This window comes from Propithecus coquereli, unplaced genomic scaffold, assembly GCF_000956105.1.
Source record: "Propithecus coquereli isolate 6110/MARCELLA unplaced genomic scaffold, Pcoq_1.0 Scaffold304, whole genome shotgun sequence".
NCBI classification, from domain to species: Eukaryota; Metazoa; Chordata; class Mammalia; order Primates; family Indriidae; genus Propithecus; species Propithecus coquereli.
In genome coordinates, this window is record NW_012148664.1 from 685,024 (window position 1) to 705,313 (window position 20,290).

The 20,290-nt window shown below is 43.3% G+C and overlaps 1 protein-coding gene across 1 annotated transcript in view; it reads right to left on the bottom strand.

Moving 5' to 3' along the window:
• Positions 1-19,970, bottom strand: part of LOC105814736 (tyrosine-protein kinase SgK223) — a 92,126-nt gene extending 72,156 nt beyond the window's left edge. Inside the window, exons 1-2 of the mRNA XM_012649819.1 lie at positions 19,561-19,970; positions 15,763-17,579 (exon numbers count right to left, since the gene is read on the bottom strand). Coding sequence (XP_012505273.1) covers positions 15,763-17,579; positions 19,561-19,890 — 2,147 coding nt within the window. The 5' untranslated portion in view covers positions 19,891-19,970. The remainder of the gene's footprint in view (positions 1-15,762; positions 17,580-19,560) is intronic.
• Positions 19,971-20,290: the final 320 nt, after the last annotated feature.

Here is a 20,290-nt window from a genome sequence, read left to right on the forward strand (position 1 = left end):
ATTCAAATCTGCTCCAAAAACATTCAGTTTCTCCCCATTTATTCCCTACTATGTAGCCACGTTTGGTTGGCGAGTAAGAACACCCTTTTTAACTTATGCCTGTGTTACCTGCAGTGCGTGCTCTGTCTCATCTATCCTGAATACCATTCTCAGGTTTTTCAGCGTTAATCAGGGACTGCCTACTCTGTGCCCAGCGCTGTGTTAGGTGTTGCGGATGCAACGCTGAGCAGAGCTGCACAGTCTCTGTGCTTCAACGAACCTACAACCTGGAAGAGAGATATTTATCAAGCTCCTCTAGAAAGGATTTGATACACATCTCCAGAAAAGATTTGCGACCTTGGGGTAGACGACCCTGATTCAAAATTTTCAAAATACTGCTCTCAGAACACTGGTGGACCCTGTCAAATCCTGGATGGAGGCCAGGCGTGGTGGCTAATGCCTGTAATCCTAGGACTCTGGGAGGCCGAGGCGGGAGGATTGCTTGAGGTCAGGAGTTTGAGACCAGTCTGAGCAAGAGCGAGACCCATCTCTACTAAAAAAAATAGAAAAAATTAGCTGGGCAATTAAAAATAGAAAAAATTAGTCAGGCGTGGTGGTGTATGCCTGTAGTTCCAGCTACTCAGGAAGCTGAGGCAGGAGGATTGCTTGAGCCCAGGAGTTTGAGGTTCCTGTAAGCTAGGCTGATGCCATGGCACTCTAGCCTGGGCAACGGAGCGAGACTCTGTCTCAAAAAAAAAAAATCATACGTGGGCTCCCACAAGGATTCTCTATGTTGGCCACCATATTGGATCAACTTGGGTCCTCCATGGTAACAGAAACACATATCTCAGATTTTCTTTGACAATCTCCATTTCAAATATTTCCTCCACTGTCTATACATTAGAACACATTCCTAGATTTCTGGTCTGAAAAAACAAAAAAAGGAGAACCATTTTTGTTAATACTACTACTTCCCTTCACTAATCCTTTGCTCCAAGAAAGTTCATCTTCGCCTTTCGATTGCTCCCAAAGCACCAAAGTGTTCCTCACTCTCCCCCACACCTGGCTCAGAGGAAACACTCCTCTCTTCCCTTCAAACCTTTCCTATCCTTAAGACCCAGCATCGGTTTCACTTACCTACAAATTCTGCCCAAACTATTTCAGGTCTTCTCTGACCTGTCTCATCCTTCTGGAACTCACACTGAACTGGGTGTGAATCACATCACTGAGCATTTGGTTATAATCCTGGTTAGATTATTCTAATTGTTTCATGTGAAATAGGCTTGTTACCACCTCCAGAATTATAAACGGCTGGAGAGCTGTGTCACAGTTGGGACGTGCTGGAACACAGAGTAATTATTAAACACTTTTTGATAGTTTATCTGCCTCTATTTAAATACCTCCGTGGCATCTGGGAGAATAAATGTTTCCTTTAAGAAAGAATTACACTTGCCCAGCAAAATTTGCAAAAGGCAGGAACACAGAGCAGCGAATAACCATCAGGATTACTTGATTCAATAGCTGAACCTTTTTCATATTCACAAAATACAGCAGTCCTAAAATATCCTGAATTTGCAAAAGTCTTGCAATTTTTAAACGGGTTTTTCTCCCCCAAAAGATGGGATGAGAAAGGCAGATAACTAAGCTGGAAAGGTTTTTATTTTTTATTTTTATCTTTGGTGCTTTTTGATGATGATGCTAAGGAAGTTATTTTACAAGTGCCTAAGTGCCACCTGCAAAAACTGCCAGGGCCAGTCTGCTCGGGGGTGTGTTTCCCCCACTGATTTATTAGCACGTATAAATATAGAACACTAGTTTCACCTGTGGTCAGATGACCTCTGTGGTCCCCATGGTGCAGGCCTATTAATTTGCATTTGCAGTTAATGCACTAGTGATTCTTCTGGGGCTCTACAAATTTAACAGTGCAAATCATTTAAACACAGGAATAAAGCCATAGTTATGTTAAAAGATGCACACACACACACACACACACTTTCGGGTTACTAGTTGGTTTTAGTCAAGGATAAAAGTGCTTAAGTTGGTCAAGTGGAAATTTACAGGCATTTACCCTGACTATATACAGATCCACTTTGGCATTCAGAGATACAAATATATTTTTAATGTATTTTTAAATGACCATTCAGGTCTCAGAAAAGCAAAATCTTTTACTTGTGGCCCCAGCCTGCATGGTTGTGGACTTTCCCAGAGAAGCACTGGGCTGCCTGGTGCAGGAGGTGAGGATGGCAGATGTTTGGGACTATCCAGGTGTTTGCGGAGGTTGAAGGCAGGGAGATGGAGGCTGAAGGCAGGGAGATGGAACTTTGGAGGGGCAGATAAGAGTGTTGAAGTACTCAGCAGTTTGACCCCGTCACCTGTCCCCTACACTTTCATCTCCAATATGATCACCTGAGAATAACAAGTCTCCAACCCATAGCCTGGAAAGCCAAGAAGGAAGCTCTTACATCTGTTCACACGAGAAGAGCAGATGGGAAGAGAAGGAAATGAAAAAAAGAAGAACAAATTGGAACTGAAGACAGAGCAACTGCAATCCACAGGCAAGCAGTGAGGCAGGGCGCTCTGGAGACTTTGGAAAGAACAGCTATGCCGGCACTTGAGTAACTTCCTGGATGGATTTCAGTCGCCCCGGAAGGCCAGTGCTATGGTGGTTAACAGTGTGAACACTGGGGCTCCACTGCCTGGATTCCAGTCCTGGCTCCACTGCTTACTGGCCATGTGTCTCAGAAAAGGCACTAAATCTCTCGCTGTTTCTACTTCCTATCTATAAAATGCAGATCTCACAGGGTTGTTAGAAAGATTCAACGAGTTAATATTTACGACGTGCTAAAAACAGCATACACAGAAAGTGCTGGTTAAATACAAAGATGGATGGATGGATGGATACAGAGAGATGACTTCAGCAGCTCCCAGTAGAATTCCAAAAAGAATTTCATAATTCTTTTTGAAACCATCAGATGGTAAATATTTTACCCTACCTCAATGCCTCTTCTTTTACTACAACATTTAAAAAATCCCCAAAGAAAGATAAGCAGGCTGATGCTTTGAGGACATGCATTATTTTAAAATAACCAAAAAGAGTTCATTTACCCATCCACCAGAGCTCATTTTGAATGTGCACGTGCGAGAGCTTGATAATTTATAGCACAGCCTCAGATCCAGCGGCTGAAACACTCCACAGCTAATCAAGTTGCTTAGCTTTAGCACTTCACTTTCATTATATGAAAACCTACAACCCGTTTTATGACATCAGCCTGCCTTCCTCTTGCAAAAAAGAATCTCCCATGTACCTTTAGCATCCTAAGACAACTCCTCCCTCCACACCACCTCCTCATCCCCAGCGCACACAAACCTCTGCTCGTTGACTAAACCAAAATAGTAGTGAATTGTTTCCAACTCGGGAGTCACTGTGGTTCTGCTCCTGATCTTTTCCTATTGGAATCCATCCACCATGATCAACTGTGGCTGACCATAATCTTTTGGTTTCTGGACTATTGGTTTTGGCAACCCTGCTCTCAGAATTCTCAGACCCTCCTTTTCTTGATTCGGTGAGTCTTTCAAGTTCATTTTGTTGACTCAGCTTCTGAGCTGAAATGTTTGACTTAAGAAATCAGTGTGTATTTATACTAGACTTCATTTCTACCCTCCCAGCTTGGCAAGCTGTTTGGAACAAAGCTGCTAGGATGAGCTACTTCCTCATTCCTCATGCTGGTCTAGTCTGTTACCCAGAAGGACCAGATGTCCTCATAGGTCCTCTCCCTACTCCTCGGTCAGTTAGTTTTTCATTCTCTTACCTGCAAATCAGCAGCTTCATCTTTTAGTCTTCAGCTTTAGCTGGAACTCCCCCAACCTGGATAACCCCAAACACCTGCCATTCCTGCACCAGGCAGCCCAGTGCTTCTCTAGGAAAGCACAAACCATGCAGTCTGGGCTCACTGGCAGCAATGCTTGTTCTTGCTCCAAACGTTCATCACTTTTATTCATCTTCTTAATCGCCACACTCACCTATCTCAACTAAGTCCTCTATCTCTCCTGACTCAGTTTCTCTTCCTGTTGTACTTACTTCAAGTGTAAAGAGGTAAGATAATCACATGCCTAATTAACGACACATTTTCACATTGGTCTGTGTTATTTTAATTTTTCCCTTCATCATCATTTCTACTCTAATTCTCTCCTTTCCCAAAATCTTACTTGTAGGTATGCATACTATATTTGGTATACGTGTATATTTGTTATATATTTTGCATTCACCTTTAAAAAAGATATTGTGGCTGCTTACAAGAGACCAACTTTAGCTGTAAGGACACACATAGGCTGAAGGTGAAGGGATGAGAGAAGATATTCTAGGCAAATAGTAACCAAGAGAGAGCAGAGGTAGCTATATTTATATCAGATAAAATGGACTACAAATAAAAAACTATTACAAGAGAAAAAGAAGGTCATTATTTAATAATAAAGGGGTCAATTTATAAAAAGGACATAATAAATGTAAATATAGTGCACCCAACATCAGAGCTTCTAAATATTTAAAGCAAATATTAATGGACATGAAGGGAGAAATACAGAGCAATATAATAATAGTAGAGGACTTCAATACCCCACTTTCAACAATGGCCATATTAGCCAGACAGAAAATTAACAGGGAAATACTGGACTTGAATTGTACTCTAGCCCAAATGGACTCAATAGACATATTAATATATAGAACTTTCCATCCAATAGCAGCAGAACATACATTCTCCAGGAACATTCTCCAGGAAAGACCATATGTTATCCCATAAAATAAGTCTTAACAAATTTATGAAAGTTGAAATCATATCTAGTATTTTATCCAACCACAATGGTATGAAAGTAGAACTCAGTAATGAGAGGAATCCAGAAAATTCACAATTCTTTGGAAATTAAACTTGTTTCTGAACAACCAATAGGTCAAAGAAGAAATCAAAAAATAGCAAATGACAATGGGAACACAACATATCAAAATGTATGGGATGCAGTAAAAGCAGTTCTAAGAGGCAAGCTTATAGCAATAAATGCCTGTATTAAAAAAGAAGAAAGACCTCAAATAAACAGCTTAATATTATGTCTCAAGGAGCTAGAAAAATAACAGAGTCAGCAGAAGGAAAGAAATAATTAAAATCAGAAAAGAAATAAATCAAATAAAGAACACAAAAGCAACCCAGGCCCTGGCTGCTCTGACAGGTGGGTCACCCGTGGCTAAAAAAAACACACAAAAGACATAGGGGAAAAAAAAAAATCAATAAAACCAAGAATTGGTTCTTTGAAAAAATGAACAAAATCAACAAACACCTACCTAGCCTGAGAAAAAAAGAGAGAAGACTCAAATAAATAAAATCAGAAATGAAAGTACAGACATTATAACAGATGCATCAGAAATAAAAATGATCATAAGAGACTATTATGAACAATTATATGCCAACAAATTGGACAACACATAAAAAATGGATAAATTCCTAAATTCAATATTGAATCAGGAAGAAACAGAAAGCTTGAAACAGACCAATAACAAATAAAGAGATTGAAGAAGTAATTAAAAACCTTCCAACAAAGAAAACCCCAGGACCAGATGGCTCTGTGGCTGAATTCTACCAAACATTAAAAGAAGAATTATTACCAATACATCTTAAAATCTTCCACAAAATACAGCTAGAGGTAATACTCCCAAACACCTAAGCCAGACAATAACAACACAAGAAAGTATAGGCCATTGTTTCTGATGAATATAGATACAATCCTCAATAAAATATTAGCAAATCCAATTCAACAACACATTAAGAAGATTATACATCCTGACCAAGTGGGATTTATCCCTGGCACATAAAGCTTGTTTAACATATGTGAATCCATCATTGTGATACATCACATTAACAGAGTGAAAGATAAAACCACATCTTGACAGAGAAAAAGCATTTGACAAAGTGCAGCATCCTTTCTTGATAAAAACTCTTAACAGTTTGGGTATAGAAGGAAAGCTCCTCAACATAATAGACATTTATGAAAAACCCACAGCTAACATCATAATCAACAGGGAACAACTGAAAACTTTTCCACTAAGATTCAATATAAGGCAAGGATGCCCACTCTTGCCATTTCTATTCAACATAGTACTGGCGGTACTACTAAAAAGCAATGAGACAAGAAAAAGAAATAAAAGGCATCCAAATCAAAAAAGAAGAAGTAAAATGATCTCTATTGCAGATGGCATGATCCTGTATGTAGAAATCCCCAAAATTTCCATCAAAAAACCCCCTGTTAGAACTAATAAATGAATTCAGTAAATGTACAAGATACAAAATCAACATACAAAAATCAGTAGCATTTGTATACAGAAATAATGACCTAGCTGAAAAAGAAATCAAGAAAACAATCCAATTTAGGATAGCATCAAAAAATATAATGATTAGGAATAAATTTAACCAAGGAGGTGAAAGATTTATACACTGAAAACTATAAAACATTGATGAAACAGATTGAAGAAGACACAAATAAATGGAAAGATATCCCATGTTCATGGATCAGAAGAAATAATATTGTTAAAATGTCCACACCACCCAAAGCAATATACAGATTTAATACAATCCCTATCAAAATTCCAACAGCATTCTTCATAGAAATAGAGAAAACAATCCTAAAATTCATATAGAACCACACACACACACAAAAAAACCCCAATAGCCAAAGCAATACTGAGAAGGAAAAAGTTGGAGTCATCACACTTCCTGATTTAAAATTATATTACAAAGCTGTACTAATCAAAACAGTATGGTAGTGGCATAAAACAAAGACCAATGGAACAGAATAGAGAGCTCAGAAATCAATCCAAACATATATGTTAACTGATTTTTGACAAGAGCATCAAGGGGACACAATGAGAAAAGGACGGTCTCTTCAATAAATGGTGCTGAGAAAACTGGATTTCCATATGCAAAAGAAAGAAATTGGACCCTTATCTTACACCGTACACAAAAATCAACTCAAAATGGATAAAAGATCTAAATGTAAATCCTGAAACCACGAAATTCCCAGAACAGAACATAGGGGAAAAGCTCTTTGACATTGGACTTGACAATGATTTTTTGGATATCAAAACAAAAGCTCAGGTTACAAGCAAATATAAATAAATGGGACTACATCAAACTGAAAAGTTTCTGCACAGCAAAGGAAATAATCAAAAAAAAATTAGTAAAACTCTGAACTTGGTAAAAATATTTATAAACCACATATACGATAAGGGATTAATAACCTGTGTGTGTATTTCTCCAATGTATATACTCAGAAAGGAAGGTTGCGAACATGATGTATTCTTATGCTTAATTTAACAGCTGTTTTCTTGTATCTTTGTCCAAATTTGGTATAATCCAACTTTGTAATTTTCATCAATCTGATGGACATAACATGCTTTCTTACTCTTCCTTAAATTTACATTTCTCTAATTATGAATGAGGTTAAATAGCTCTTCGAATTCTTGTCATGCATTTAGGTTTTCCCTTTTGTTAACTGCCTATCCATAACTTTTGCTCATTTTGCTACCAGTTTCCCTATCCTGTTCTGGTTGATTTATAAGATTACTGTATATATTAATCCCTTGTCAGTCTTTTATACACTATCTTCAACCTCTCACTCATTTATTAACTGCCTCTGGCATTCCCAGTTCAACAGAAATTCTTAATGTGATGAGGTAAAATTCATCATTTTCCGGTTTACACTTTTAGGATCTTAAAATTTGGTGAATGTTTTAAAATTAGCTTTTTGGTGTTATCTTTCATATTCAGATCACATATTCCATCTGCAGTCCACTTTCATGTATGGTATAAGGTAAGGTTTCAATGTTGTTGTTTTTTTAATATGGTTAACCAGCTTGCAAGAATCATCTATAAAAATAAGCCATCTGTACTTCTCCCACCAGCGTATGGTAATGGCTCCACCTACACCAAGTCCTCGATGTTTAGTGATCAAATGGATGTCAAGATAAAGGAAGTGTCAGACCCTGAACTGTAAGGGTCTGGTCTGTTCTACATGCAAGGCACTCACTATCTTTCCCAGGCTTCTGCATTTTTGCAGAAAACACAGACAAGCACTGAGAGCATTGAGATCAAAGGTCTTGGTATAGGACTTACTGTACAGACAATTTCTCTGTTTCAAGTTTTGAAGATGACATGAATGTAGGGAAGGCATTTTGAGAGATTTGAAGGACGGTTACCAAGTAAATATGACAGATGGGCAAATATCTCTATCCTGGTTTTCTTCTATTTTCTCCTAGGAGGATATGCCCTGTTCCTCATTGAACATCTCTAAAAAAACAAAAGATGGTCTATCTTATCACCAGTCAAGAAGGTTCAGAAAAACTATATGCACTGGTTATTATGAAAGCAATAGTTTTGTTTTCATGTCCCCAATTTAAATTTCTATTATATCCCTTAATTTCCATTCTCAAACTATCTCTCCAAAAGATTTGACCCACCTACACCTACCACGTCACCCCCAATCTTGGATACAGAAAATCAATGCAACAAGCCAAAGAGGATAATGCTAAGTGAACCTACATTGCTTAACAAGATTTAAGGACAAAACATGTAAATGGAAAGTCTGTAAAGGAAAATAATAAATAATGGGTAATAAATTTCATGATAACTGTTATTTACTAAAATATAGAGTTCCAAAAAGGTTAAAATTCATGGAATATTCATAATCACTAAGAGGAAACAAGACATTTTGGCACTGCAGTCTGAAATTGGACACTGTATTTGAATACGCATGGTCACCTCCTGTCAAACACTCAGCTTAAGGTCACTGGACTAGACAGACCACAGAGTCCTTCCACCACTCAAAGGTATAGGAATTCTTAAACTCTTAAATTCATAAGGGAAATGGTTATTGACCACCAGAAAATTTGCATTTTACATGGTAAATTTTAGATCTTAAATCCATACTGGCAAATATCCAGCACATGTGTCTGTACTCCCCATTCTGCACAACCTGCAGACAGTACTAATCACTTACAGTATGCTTTCCTGCGGGATGGGCTCCTGCATGGAGCTCCGAACCACCACACCAATTGATCAGAATTGTAATGGAGAATGCAACCCAAAAGTCTGCATGGTTTGAGAATATGCGGTCATAAAATCTTACCTTCCTTTTGATCTGCACATCTTAATAAGAATTATTTTAAGTGATGCCTTCATGCTGACTGATTTTAAAATTCCAATGACTCTCCTTCCCTTCCTTCCTGATCGTCAAGGTCATATTACTTCCTAATATGTCAATTTGACTCAACTATTCTTGTATTTATCCAATGTATTTTTATTCTCACTAATTTTGACTTACCATATCAGTTCCCAAAAAGCAGGAACCATTCTGAAGGGCTTTCTACAACTCAGAAACGTGTAGTGATTTCAGCACCAACTATTTGCCTAGGTTTTAGACTTTAGAAAAATTTTTGTAACACATGCATAAATAGGTATGAAATGGCTAAAAACCAAACTTACCAGGAAGTTGGGGAGATCATTTGATAGTGATAGATGCTAAAATTAACTGGAGAACGAAATAGCTGAGTAAAAAAGGATTTTTTTAAGCAGTCTTCAACCTGGAAGTTCCCCTTTGTCAGGCTGTTTATATAAACTCGCCTGCCAGAAGCATAGACAATAGCCATCCAAGGCATTGGACGGAAGCTAATTGCAGCAGGGAATTTTACAGGGTTGTGTGGGAACAGCACGAACACTCTTCACACCCAATATTTTTAGGGAACTGCCTAAAAGTCAATAAAAAGAAATATATGAGCAATTTAGGCACAGAGGATTAAGGCTCTGCAACTTATCAGCTTCAGAAAGGGACACCAAGTATTCTTTGTAGTTAGTCTACCAACCCTGGTAGAAAGATATGCAAGTCCTTTAAGCGAAGACATTAACAATCTCAAAACAACAAAAAATTTCCTTGGGCCGCTAATAGAGAAAATTTCTCACCAATTGGTGAGTTCCACAACCAACTATGCGGATCAAAAGGAGGCTGGCCGTTCTAAGGACAAAGTCCCTGTGGCAGAGAAGGCTTGATCATAGAGCTTAAGCTTGTGTTTTCCAACCCAGCTCAGAAAGCGTGGAAAATCTATTCTCTAAGAAGCCAAACCACACCCTAGAATTCCTTACACCTCCCTAGTAGGAAAAAAAAAAGCGTTTAAATGGTTACTACCTGAAAGAAACATTCTTGTGGTAAGAGAGGGCTGGCTCTACACACTTGCTCAACTAAAAAAAAAAAGAAAGAAAGAAAGAATAGGAAGAGTAATAGAGCCCAGTTGCAAGAGGGAAATGTACAATCATTGGAAAGTAATTAATCCATGAAAGGGGACATTGTGCCCACATGGTGTTTGCCCACCTTGAAGCACTAATAATTATTAACCTCAGCTTCTTTAACTCGAGGCGACAATAGCCACAGAATTATGATGGGTGTCAGTAAAAAATCTGGCCAAGAACTGTTTAATCTGTAGTTCACTCTGGCCTGTTCTTTTTTTTTAAGTTTTTTAAGGAATAATTCTTCACTGACTACCTACTACATAGCAAGCTCTGTGCTAAGGTATACTATGGGGAAATCGAGGAAGAATGTATGACACATGGTCCCTGCACTCCCAGGAGTTCTAAATTTCCTGAGGAGATGCCAACATAGACCCATTTTAAACCAATGCAGGATACACTGTTAACTGCCAAAACAGAGGCAGGAACACAGTACTGCAGCAACCTGGAGATCTGCTCTCAGAAGGAGACTTCGTAGTCAAAGCTACTTGCTTCTTTCTTCAACATTCCTTGAGCACCTATTATGTGTAAAGCATGAAGTTAGGTGCTTTTCTGGAAAATGAAATAAGGCATGCTCTCTCCCTCTGCCTATAACTGTCTACTTAACAAGTATTTCTTGAGCATCTACTATGTGCCAGGCACCAAGCTGGACCTTGTGGAAATACAGACAGCTAAGCATGCTCTTTCCCTTCGAAGAGCATCTGGTGTATTTAAAAAAAAAAAAAAATGGTTATTTACAAGCCTGTACTCATCCTGATTTTGGATCAGGTCAAAATACAGTTAGAGGAGATTATAACTACTTACTCCCAGACACAGAGCTGAGTTTACCTTTGTGTTACTGGACAGAAGACAAAATCTGCAGAGAATCCAGATCCTGTGAGAACCAGGGAATCAAGGCAGGGGTGAGCCTTTAGTGGTCATATTGCACATCCGATTTCATTCATACCAACTCAACCCTCAGGATCCTGAAGGGACAGAACTCCAGCCACTGGCTATTTAGCACCTTGCACAGAGCCCAATAAAAAGTAGGCAATTAGCGAATCTCTGATAAATTAAAGAAAAAGTTTCTAATGCCTGAGTCAAGGATGTATGCTCAGAATTAGAGAGACCTTAAATGTTTTATATATACTGCTGTCAAGTCAGTGATTTTTTAAAAAAATTACAGAAAAGGAAGCTAGCAATCGAGTTCAATAATCACTGCTTATAGCATCATTGGATGTCCCGTGTGTCCAGGCCCCAGCCACAAACTCATGGGAAGAGGCCAACTATGAATTTTCCCCTGGCATGAGACAGAACATAAACTTACATTGTTGACACATGTGCTTTGTTCTGTTTGTCAAACTCTGTGTCCGTGTGGGGAGCAATTTCTCCCGCTGAAGTATGCCCAGTATTCATTCTCCCCTGACCAACTCAACCTCCAGCCTACTTAAGCTTTGTTCGAAAGGCTAAACATAGAGAAGATTCTCTACATACAGTGCTTCCTAATACAACTGAGATTTGCAAAATGCAGCACAGAAAAGGCCATTATGCGTCAAGACTATGGGATTTCCTAGTAAGCTGTTGCCACCCCGCTACAATCCACTACAGCAGAAAGTATCTCCAGAAGAAAGCATTTGGAGCTCTCATTGGATTGGAGGAGAGTCTGGAGAGAAATACCCAGGTCACTCACTCTATGCCCATCCTTGGGGCTCATGCTGAGAGAGTATGTTACAGGAAAGACCACATAATGAAGTCAGTTTGGTTCAAGTGGCCGAGTGGCCACTTTCGTGCACAGAAGTGAACTCTATTTATGACACTGTCACTACCTTTCTAAGAAGCAACACAGCGGGTGAATTTAAGAGTGAGTCAAAGCTCAAGGACAGACTTAACATCTGCTTTCCAGCCTCCCCACCGAGGAAGAGAGAATTTAGTAAGTAGTGGGTTCAAATGAAAATGAGCACAAGTGATAACTTTAAAACAAAAACATCTCTCACTTTCTTGGGGAAACTTTCCTTTTGATTAGTCTCACCGAGGGCCAAGACCATTTGGACACTGAAACCACATCAACCTGTCTTATTTCTTATTCACCTGTCATTCTCAAGCCCACCTGTGTTCAGGCCTAGCCTCCTAATTTGGAATTTCTTTGGGGAAACGCTTGTCTGCACTAACCAGGTGATTTTCCTTCAATTAACTTTGTTATTCAAAACTCATCTAAAACCAGGTTTGCATATGCAAAGAAATAAAAGGCAGAATGAACTGTGGTTCTTTCACATCTTGTTTCCCTCAACACTGCTGTCCTCATCGAACTGCCTTAAATCTTGAACATGACACTCAAACTAAGAATCCACACTTCTTTCCTGCAGTATTTTTGTTTCCTAACCAGCAGTACTTGTTGGTTGGTCCTCTTCTTATAATTATGCCCTAAATTGGGGCAGGGGTGACCCAGAGACTCTGTGGGGTCCATCATGCTAAGTAAGTGTGACTTTGCAGGTAGAGAAGGTTGCCTTGGCAGCAACAGGTAAGGAAGGACCCAGATCCTGCCTTACCTGCCCAGGAGGAGGGTTGGACACACACTTCAACGCCTCCAGAGAAGGACTGTTCAGCACCTAAAATGAGCATGGAGAGCCTGTCCCACGTGGCATTACAGCAAGAGGTTTCTCAGGAACATGAACGGGAGATTACAAAGGACAATATCTCAGACAGATAAGCTACTGCCAAACATTCAAAACAGGATCATGGGAAAGCCAAGTGATTCTTAACATCTATTTTTTTTTTCCTCCAGGTCAATGAGTTTTGTAAAACAGGATGATAAACAGGACACTAGGCAAACCAGAAAATCATTCTCCGTTCTTCCATAATTGCCCAAGAAAGCAGATGCATCTGTCTCTGTCGCCACACTGTGTAAGTGAAAAGGAACACTGCCCTGCATGAAACAAACCCCTTTCTCTGGAGTTCTGAGTGTATATAACACACTTAATGAGGCTGATCCTCAGAACTAGGATCCACTGAATGGATGAGCCCACAGGAAGAAATCAAGTTGGCCTTGTATGTTGCTAGAAGACCTTCCCCATTTTTCCATTTTGGAAACTGACATCGGCCTGCCATGATTACCAGTGTGTACTGGGATTGGTACTGGATAGATTATGGGCTGTGTTCTCACTAACGCTCTGGTTTACCAACACCCTCGCCTGCTGGGTTTGAAGACTCTGGGGTTCCTGGCACCCTCCTCAGAGGCATTCAGTAAGTACTGAGTTCCAGAATTAAAAGTCACTCTAGAGTTCCAAGACTGCCCTCTTATATCCTTACAGGGAAGAGAAGTGAGGATGCGAAAGATAATGTCGTTAATGTCTGAAAAATGAAAATGCATCCCCAAATGAACATATATACTAGTTTGATTTATTTTAAGTAGTACAAGATGCCCTTTTCTTTTTTCTGTGTTCTTTTAGGCTAATTATATTTCCTAGATTTTTTTCCCAAAAGTCCCGAAAATAAGAACTTTGGGGTTTTTTGTTCTGTTTGTTTTTCAAGAGCTGAAATCCAGAACCTCCAAGATTCCTACTTAGTTTGAGCTGTATATAATCTCACGGTTTTATCATAACAAACTGGGCCAAAAAATTCTGATCTCAACCCAGATGCTAATTAAAACCCACCTGAGTCATGTTGCTATGGTTGCTGGGATTTCTCCAAGCCCTATGATTCTCAAAGAATTAAGTTTTAGTTACTTTTCCAAGGCTCAGGTGGTGTTCCTATAGGGACTGGGCCATGCCATTCCAGACAGAGGGGGTGGGTGTCATTGTCATAATCAACAGCTCAGGTGGCTTTTGCCTACATCATAACTAACCTCTGCATTGGCTTCTGCATTGGCATCTCATTACAGCCTTTCAATAACAGGGTGCTAGCAAGGTGTTATTATCATCCCATTTTAGAGAAGAGTAACGTGGAGACTCAGTCATAGCAAGTGGCTAGCTCAAGGTTGCTCGGCCAGTAAGTGAAAGAGATGGACGAGAACTTGGTTTTCTAGAACCAAAGCCTGTACTTTCCACTAAGCTGCCCAGGACAGAGGCAGACAAAGGCAGTGCTGATGCTTCTCTCCCAGGCCCTGCTCAACTCTTGTGCCTGTTGATGTCCTGCATGTTCAGGAGCACAGACTTAGGAGCTTGGCTTCCAAGTCTGGCTGTAACCTTAGGCAGGTTATTTCCACTGTCTACCTCTTTTCTGTCATCTGTAAATTGAGGCTGGTAATTCCTACCTCCTAGGACTGTTGTGAGGATTAAATGAGTTAATATGTCTGGAGCCTTTAAACGCATGCCTGGTCCCATAGTAAGTACCATATAAACGGGAGCTTGTCTTAGTTGCTGAAGCCTCCATTCATTCTGGGATTTAAAACTGTAGACAAAGAGAGTCTACAATCACCTGAGGACCTGGAAAATGTCTATTCCACAGGGTGGGTGGCCAATGCAATACCAGAACAAAGCAGTGGTCACGGGAGCAAGCCCATGTTAGATCACATCACCGCCTGAGAAGCCTTGATGTTCAAAGTTAAGTGTCACGGCTGCTTCTCTCTGTGGTCAATTCCCTTGTTTCTGACATCAGCCTAGAGGCACATTAGCTGAAACAGAGCCGCTGAAATGACATGACTAGAGAAGGTCTGTTGGGAAGGACTGTCATTTTTTGAAAAACAGCAGGTTTCTCCTTTCCCTAATAGGAATCAGTTTTGCTCTCATCCAGAGAAATTTTTTTTTCCCAGAATTTAAATTCCATGCACAACTCACCCAATAGCTTAGAAAAAGGCATTTATTTTTCTTGAGCCTTTGAAAGGTACTTTAAACTGGCAGGAGATAGAGGTGCAGCAGTGGAGAAAGCTGTGAGTTTCAGCATGCTAACATGAAACTATATATTTTTTCTTGAAAAACCCACATCTGAGGGTTCCTAACCACTCACAAAGCTTCCTCTTTTCTGCTTTTGGTCCCAAGGTCTAAGCACCATCGTTTACTGGTAACAAATAATTCACTGAGCACACATTTGGCACTGCCTGTTTGTCTCCCCAAGTTCTGTAGCATACCCGCCTTTTGCCCTCTTTTGCATGTTTAAATAAATGAAAATTTGGGGGGTTTCCTTCAAAGCCTGCTGAAGACACCAGAGATGGGGGCAAAAATAAACAAACAAACAAATAAACAAATAAATAAATAAATAAAAAGTACCAGATAATAAAAATATGGACACCAAAAAAGAGAGACAGCTTGGGGGCGCTTCTTGGAAAGATTCATTCCAAATAGCCAATCCCAAGCAGGCTTGTTTGCTGAGCACCAATGAGCTCAGGGCTACACCGGGACTCCCAGAAATTTACATAAAGACACCAGGGCCCTGGGGCAGACGCTGGGGTCTGGAACCTGGGCCTGAAGGCCTTTGGGAGAGACAGCAAAGGCAAAGGTTTGTGGAAGAGCCCTTTGCCCTTCGAACAGAGTTGCACACAGACCAGGATACTCACCTGGATTTTGGAGGTGGGGGCGGAGGTGAGAATGTCTCAATCCCACTTCTGTCCTTGGGGAACTCAAAGGCAAAAGAGGCCGATTTGCTCATCCCGGTGCCCACTTTACTGTTCTGCCCAGAGGAGCCGTCAGTGAGGTGGAGACGGTGCCAGGTTGTGGAGTGGGAATGGTCCATGGTGCCATTTTTCATCTCTCTTCCCCAGCTTTGACTCAGCAATTCCTGCTCCACCTCCTCCTCCTCCTCTATCCGGCACTGACGACTCCAGGTGCCCGTCTGGAACCTGGGCCGCCTCTGGTCCAAGGTGGAAGAGGAGGAGGCAGAAGCAGGCGGGGGACAGCGGGCAGGGTCACCGTTGGTCCGGCAGGAAGAAGCAGGGTCAGTGGGGCCTCTGGATGCAGGCTGGGGCCCAACGCCACCACCACCACCACCAGAGCTCCCCTCACTGAGGTCAGCCAGTGGGGAGGCAGAGGGTGACACCGGGGACCCTCCAGGGCTGCTCTTGGACAGCTTGGGGGGAATGGCGGGCCTGCCCTTGGGTGTGTTCCTGCTGGCATCCTGAGCACGGCTTTCCCTGGAGCTCAGCCCTTGCCTAGCCGAAGTCTCCTCTTGACCCACCTCGGAGTCCTGGCTCACAGGCCCGCGTGGCCACTGCACCCCCACCGCAGAGTCCGGGCTGCTCAGGTAGATGGTCCGATGGTCCTCCTCTGGGTGGGCCGCCATGACAGTGATGGTGGTCGCCACCTGGGGAGCTGGGTCTGGGCTATCCCGGCCCCAGCCAGGTGCTGTTTTCTGAGACCATACGCTGTTACCTGTACGGCCCTGGCCCTGGGCCTGGGCAGCTGGTGCTTGTTCTGCTTTAGCCTGTGGCCTAGAAGGCACCGGAACTGCCTTCTTCCTCTTGGTGCTCTCAGCATAGATGGGTTCAGGCTGTGCAGCCTCCCTGGGGTGGGCTGGGGGCGGGGGCTCTCCTGCCAGCCCAAGGCATCTGCTAGAGGTCACTCCGTGGCAGCCAGCGTCCTGCTGCTTCCCTGGCGTGGGTTCCTTCATGAGAGAGCAGTAATCGCTCTCCAGGTGGGGGGCACAGGGGCTGCTGGCCCGGCTGCTGCCACTGCCGCAGGAGAGGCCATCGGAAGAAGTGGCAGCCTCCAAAGTGAGAGACGGCTTCTTGGGGCCCAAGCAGGTTGGGTTGGCAGGCTGGCCCTGGCTACAGCACTCCCTGGGGAAGCTCAGAACCCTCTTCTTGTCCTCAGCGGGCCGGGCACACGTTCCCGGTTCCCAGCATGTCGGCGAGCAGTCCCCTCCGCCACGTCTGCCCCGGTGGCCCTCTGCCTGGGAGGCGTCCTTGGCAACGGGGCTCCCGGGGCAATAGTCCAGGATGGAGCAGTACTCTCCGCCTTCGCTGTCTCCGGAGGGTGAGCACCTTTGATCACTGTCATCCTCTGAGGGCAGCGACTCCCGTAAGGGCTGAGAGGGGCCCTTGTGACAGCCAGATGTTGTCCCAGCAAAAGCAGCCAGTTTCTGGCGGAAGCTTTCCTGAGCGGAGGGCAGGTCTTGGTAGGGAACTGAAGGTTTATCTTCTCGCCTGCCCTTATCATCCGGGAAGTTCACTGGGTGGAAGGCCATGCTCCTTTCCCCCCGGGCATCGAGGTTGTGCAGGCCGACCATGGCATAGGCCGGGGGACAGCGCGCGCTGCCGTCGGCGGAGGCCGAGGGACCAGCGGGCTTCTGCACGCTGCGGAAACTGCCCAGGTAGACTATGGGCACGTCCTCCTGCTTCGGGAGGGGGAGCTTGCCGGGGGCTTGTCTCCAGATGACCTGCACAGCCCCAAGGTGAAAAGACTTACATTAGACCTTGTCAGAGAAAAAAGCAAGAGAGAGAAAGTGAGAGGGCAGGGCGACGACATCGGAGACTGTCTTCTGTAGTGCGGGGCAGGCGCCGCACACGCCCACCCTCTGATCTCCCCACGCCTGTGATCACGGCTGGGGCCCTCACGGGGCCATTTGTCTTGCCAGAGACTGAGCTGCGCTTCCCACCCGTGGTTTGTAACACTTTTCGCTTAAGTCTGCGAGGTAGAAAAAGAAAAAAACAACTCTAAAAAAGAACATTTTGCCTTCTCCCTCGCTTGCAACTACCAGGTGGAATATGCTTTCCTACAGGCATGGAAAATAGAATTTGGGGTTTTGTTTAATTTTTCCTTTGTGTTTGTGGGTTTTGTGATGACCCTGTCACAGAACATTCCTGAAGAGATCAAAGTCATAGGGTTTCTAAAACACCTTGGGGGTGGTGGGGCTAGGTAGGGCAGGAGGGCTAGGGGTGGATAGGGCTTCCTTGCTTTTTTCTGGGCTTTGGTTCAGGTCAGGCCAAAGAGCCACTCTTTCTCCCAGTTGCGGCGGTGACCTCAGCCTGTGCAAGTGGCTGGACTAGTTGGGCTATGACGGGATAGAGAGGTGTCCTGGTCATTACCATCACTCGGAAGTCACTGTTCCCTCCTCCTTCTCCTCTGAAGTCCTCCCTACCCCCACGTTTAGAAGTAGCCTCAAAGTACGGCTTGCCTCTGGCTCCTCTCCCAGATGGTTCTGGAAGAGTCCCTGGCTCACGTGGGTGAAAGTTAAAGGTGTTCAGAATGGCCTGGGAATAGGTGTAGCCAGCGGAGCAGCCCCGAAGGGGACACTGAGCTCACTGTGAACACAACAAATGTCCCTCCTCAATGAGGGAGTCCCTCCTCCCCTGAGTTAAAACTGGCCTCTGTTTTCACATATGCCCACACAGCCTTCCTGAGCCACTCATCACATTGGTTGAGAAAAACTAGAACAGGCAAAGAGGTCAAACAGGAAGCAAGCAGTTCCTAGAATATGTCTTAGCCATACAGCTTCCTAGACGTGTCTGAAGGCAGCAGATGCCAGCAGCCCTAGGCTACGTGTCCTCTAAATCTGTGGTCCCCAACCCCCAGCCTGCAGACCAGTCCAAGCCACAGAGCTCCACCGCCCCTACCCCCACCCTAGTTCATGAAAAAATTGTCTTCCATGAAACCAGTCTCTGGTGCCAAAAAGGTTGGGGACCACTGATCTAAATAATTATACCTTTCTAAGGGTTACCTATGGGATGAACAGAATGGTCTAGCCTCTAGGGATGCAACTGCTTTAGTGATTCTAAATCTAAGGGGGTAAAATCTGAGCTTCAAAAAAATTGGAAATATGAACACTGGCTGGGTATGGGATGATATTAAGAAATTATCGGTAATATTTTTAAGCACGATAATGGTACTGCGGTTATATTTTTATAAAGATTTTGTCTTTTAAAGACATGTACTGAAATGATGTGATATCTGGGGTTTGCTCTGAAATCACAGGGAAGGGGCAGGTAGATGGGGAAGAGATGAAACGACATTGATCGTAAGTTGATGGCCGTTGGAAGTCCATGTTGAAGGATACTGGGTGCACAGGATTCATTATGCAGTTATTGCTACTTGTGTGTGTATTTAAAGTTATGATGGAAATTTTTTTAAAACTGTTTTTAAAAAAGCTTCATTTTTATCTGCTCCATGCAGTCTCCACAAATCACAGGAGGAAGTGTTGAGGGGCTGCATAAATGGTTCTTAGCCAAAAGGGACAGAGAGAAAGGAGGGCAGCTACAGCAAATCCCAGCAGTCTGGCAAGAGCAATCCCGGGGCATGCTGAAAGAAAGCCATCCTGCAGGATTCTTGCTAAAACAGCCCTCCCTGGCTGGCTGCCAGTCACCAAGTGTTACAACAGGAACAGCCCCTGTGAAAATACCACAGGGGTTAGTCAGCCTCACCTGTGAGACTTCGGCACTGAGGTTGGCCTCTGTCCACACATCAGAGGCTTCGGAGCTCATCATGGTGGGCTTCACGGCGATGGTGGGCTTGGAGTAGGGTGAGCTGTTCACACCTTCATCTTCCAGGCGGCAGTGCTCAGGCCTGGGGGGCAGGCGCGGTGGAGGGGGCAGGCTGCCGGCTCGGGGCTGGGGATGGCTGGCCACCAGCTGGTGGTCACTCCGCAGGCAGAAGCAGTTCTTGCAGGACCCGGGCTTCCAGATGTGCTCCACAAAGTCGCTGCACGCAGACATTTTCGGGCTCTCGGGGTTCAGTTGGAGGGTCTGGTGCATCTTGAGCCGACAGTGTGCTGGTTCATCTTGCGCCCAGCTCTCTGGTGTGGTCTTGCAGGAGGCAGAGGTGGGTAGCAGGGTGGCTTCCTGGAAAGACAGGACACTTTCCTGATTAGAGACCTGCCCTGTTGCGGGATGGGTATATTCTCATTAGAGTCTGATTATTTGATCGAGGAAGAAAAAGGGGAGACAGGACATAAGGAGGGAAAAAAAAAGTAAAGATTAGGATTCCATTTATTCTAGGGCCGTCACCCATTTGTCACAAGGCTCTCAGACACTCTCTAGTGGTGTGGCCTTATCTGAAGCTCTAAAAACTAAACACCACCCTGTTGTGTGAAAAGAGTGCATAAAAGACATTTCAGTCCCCTAAATCCTGGGTGCTAGGAGGTTTGGTCAGTTA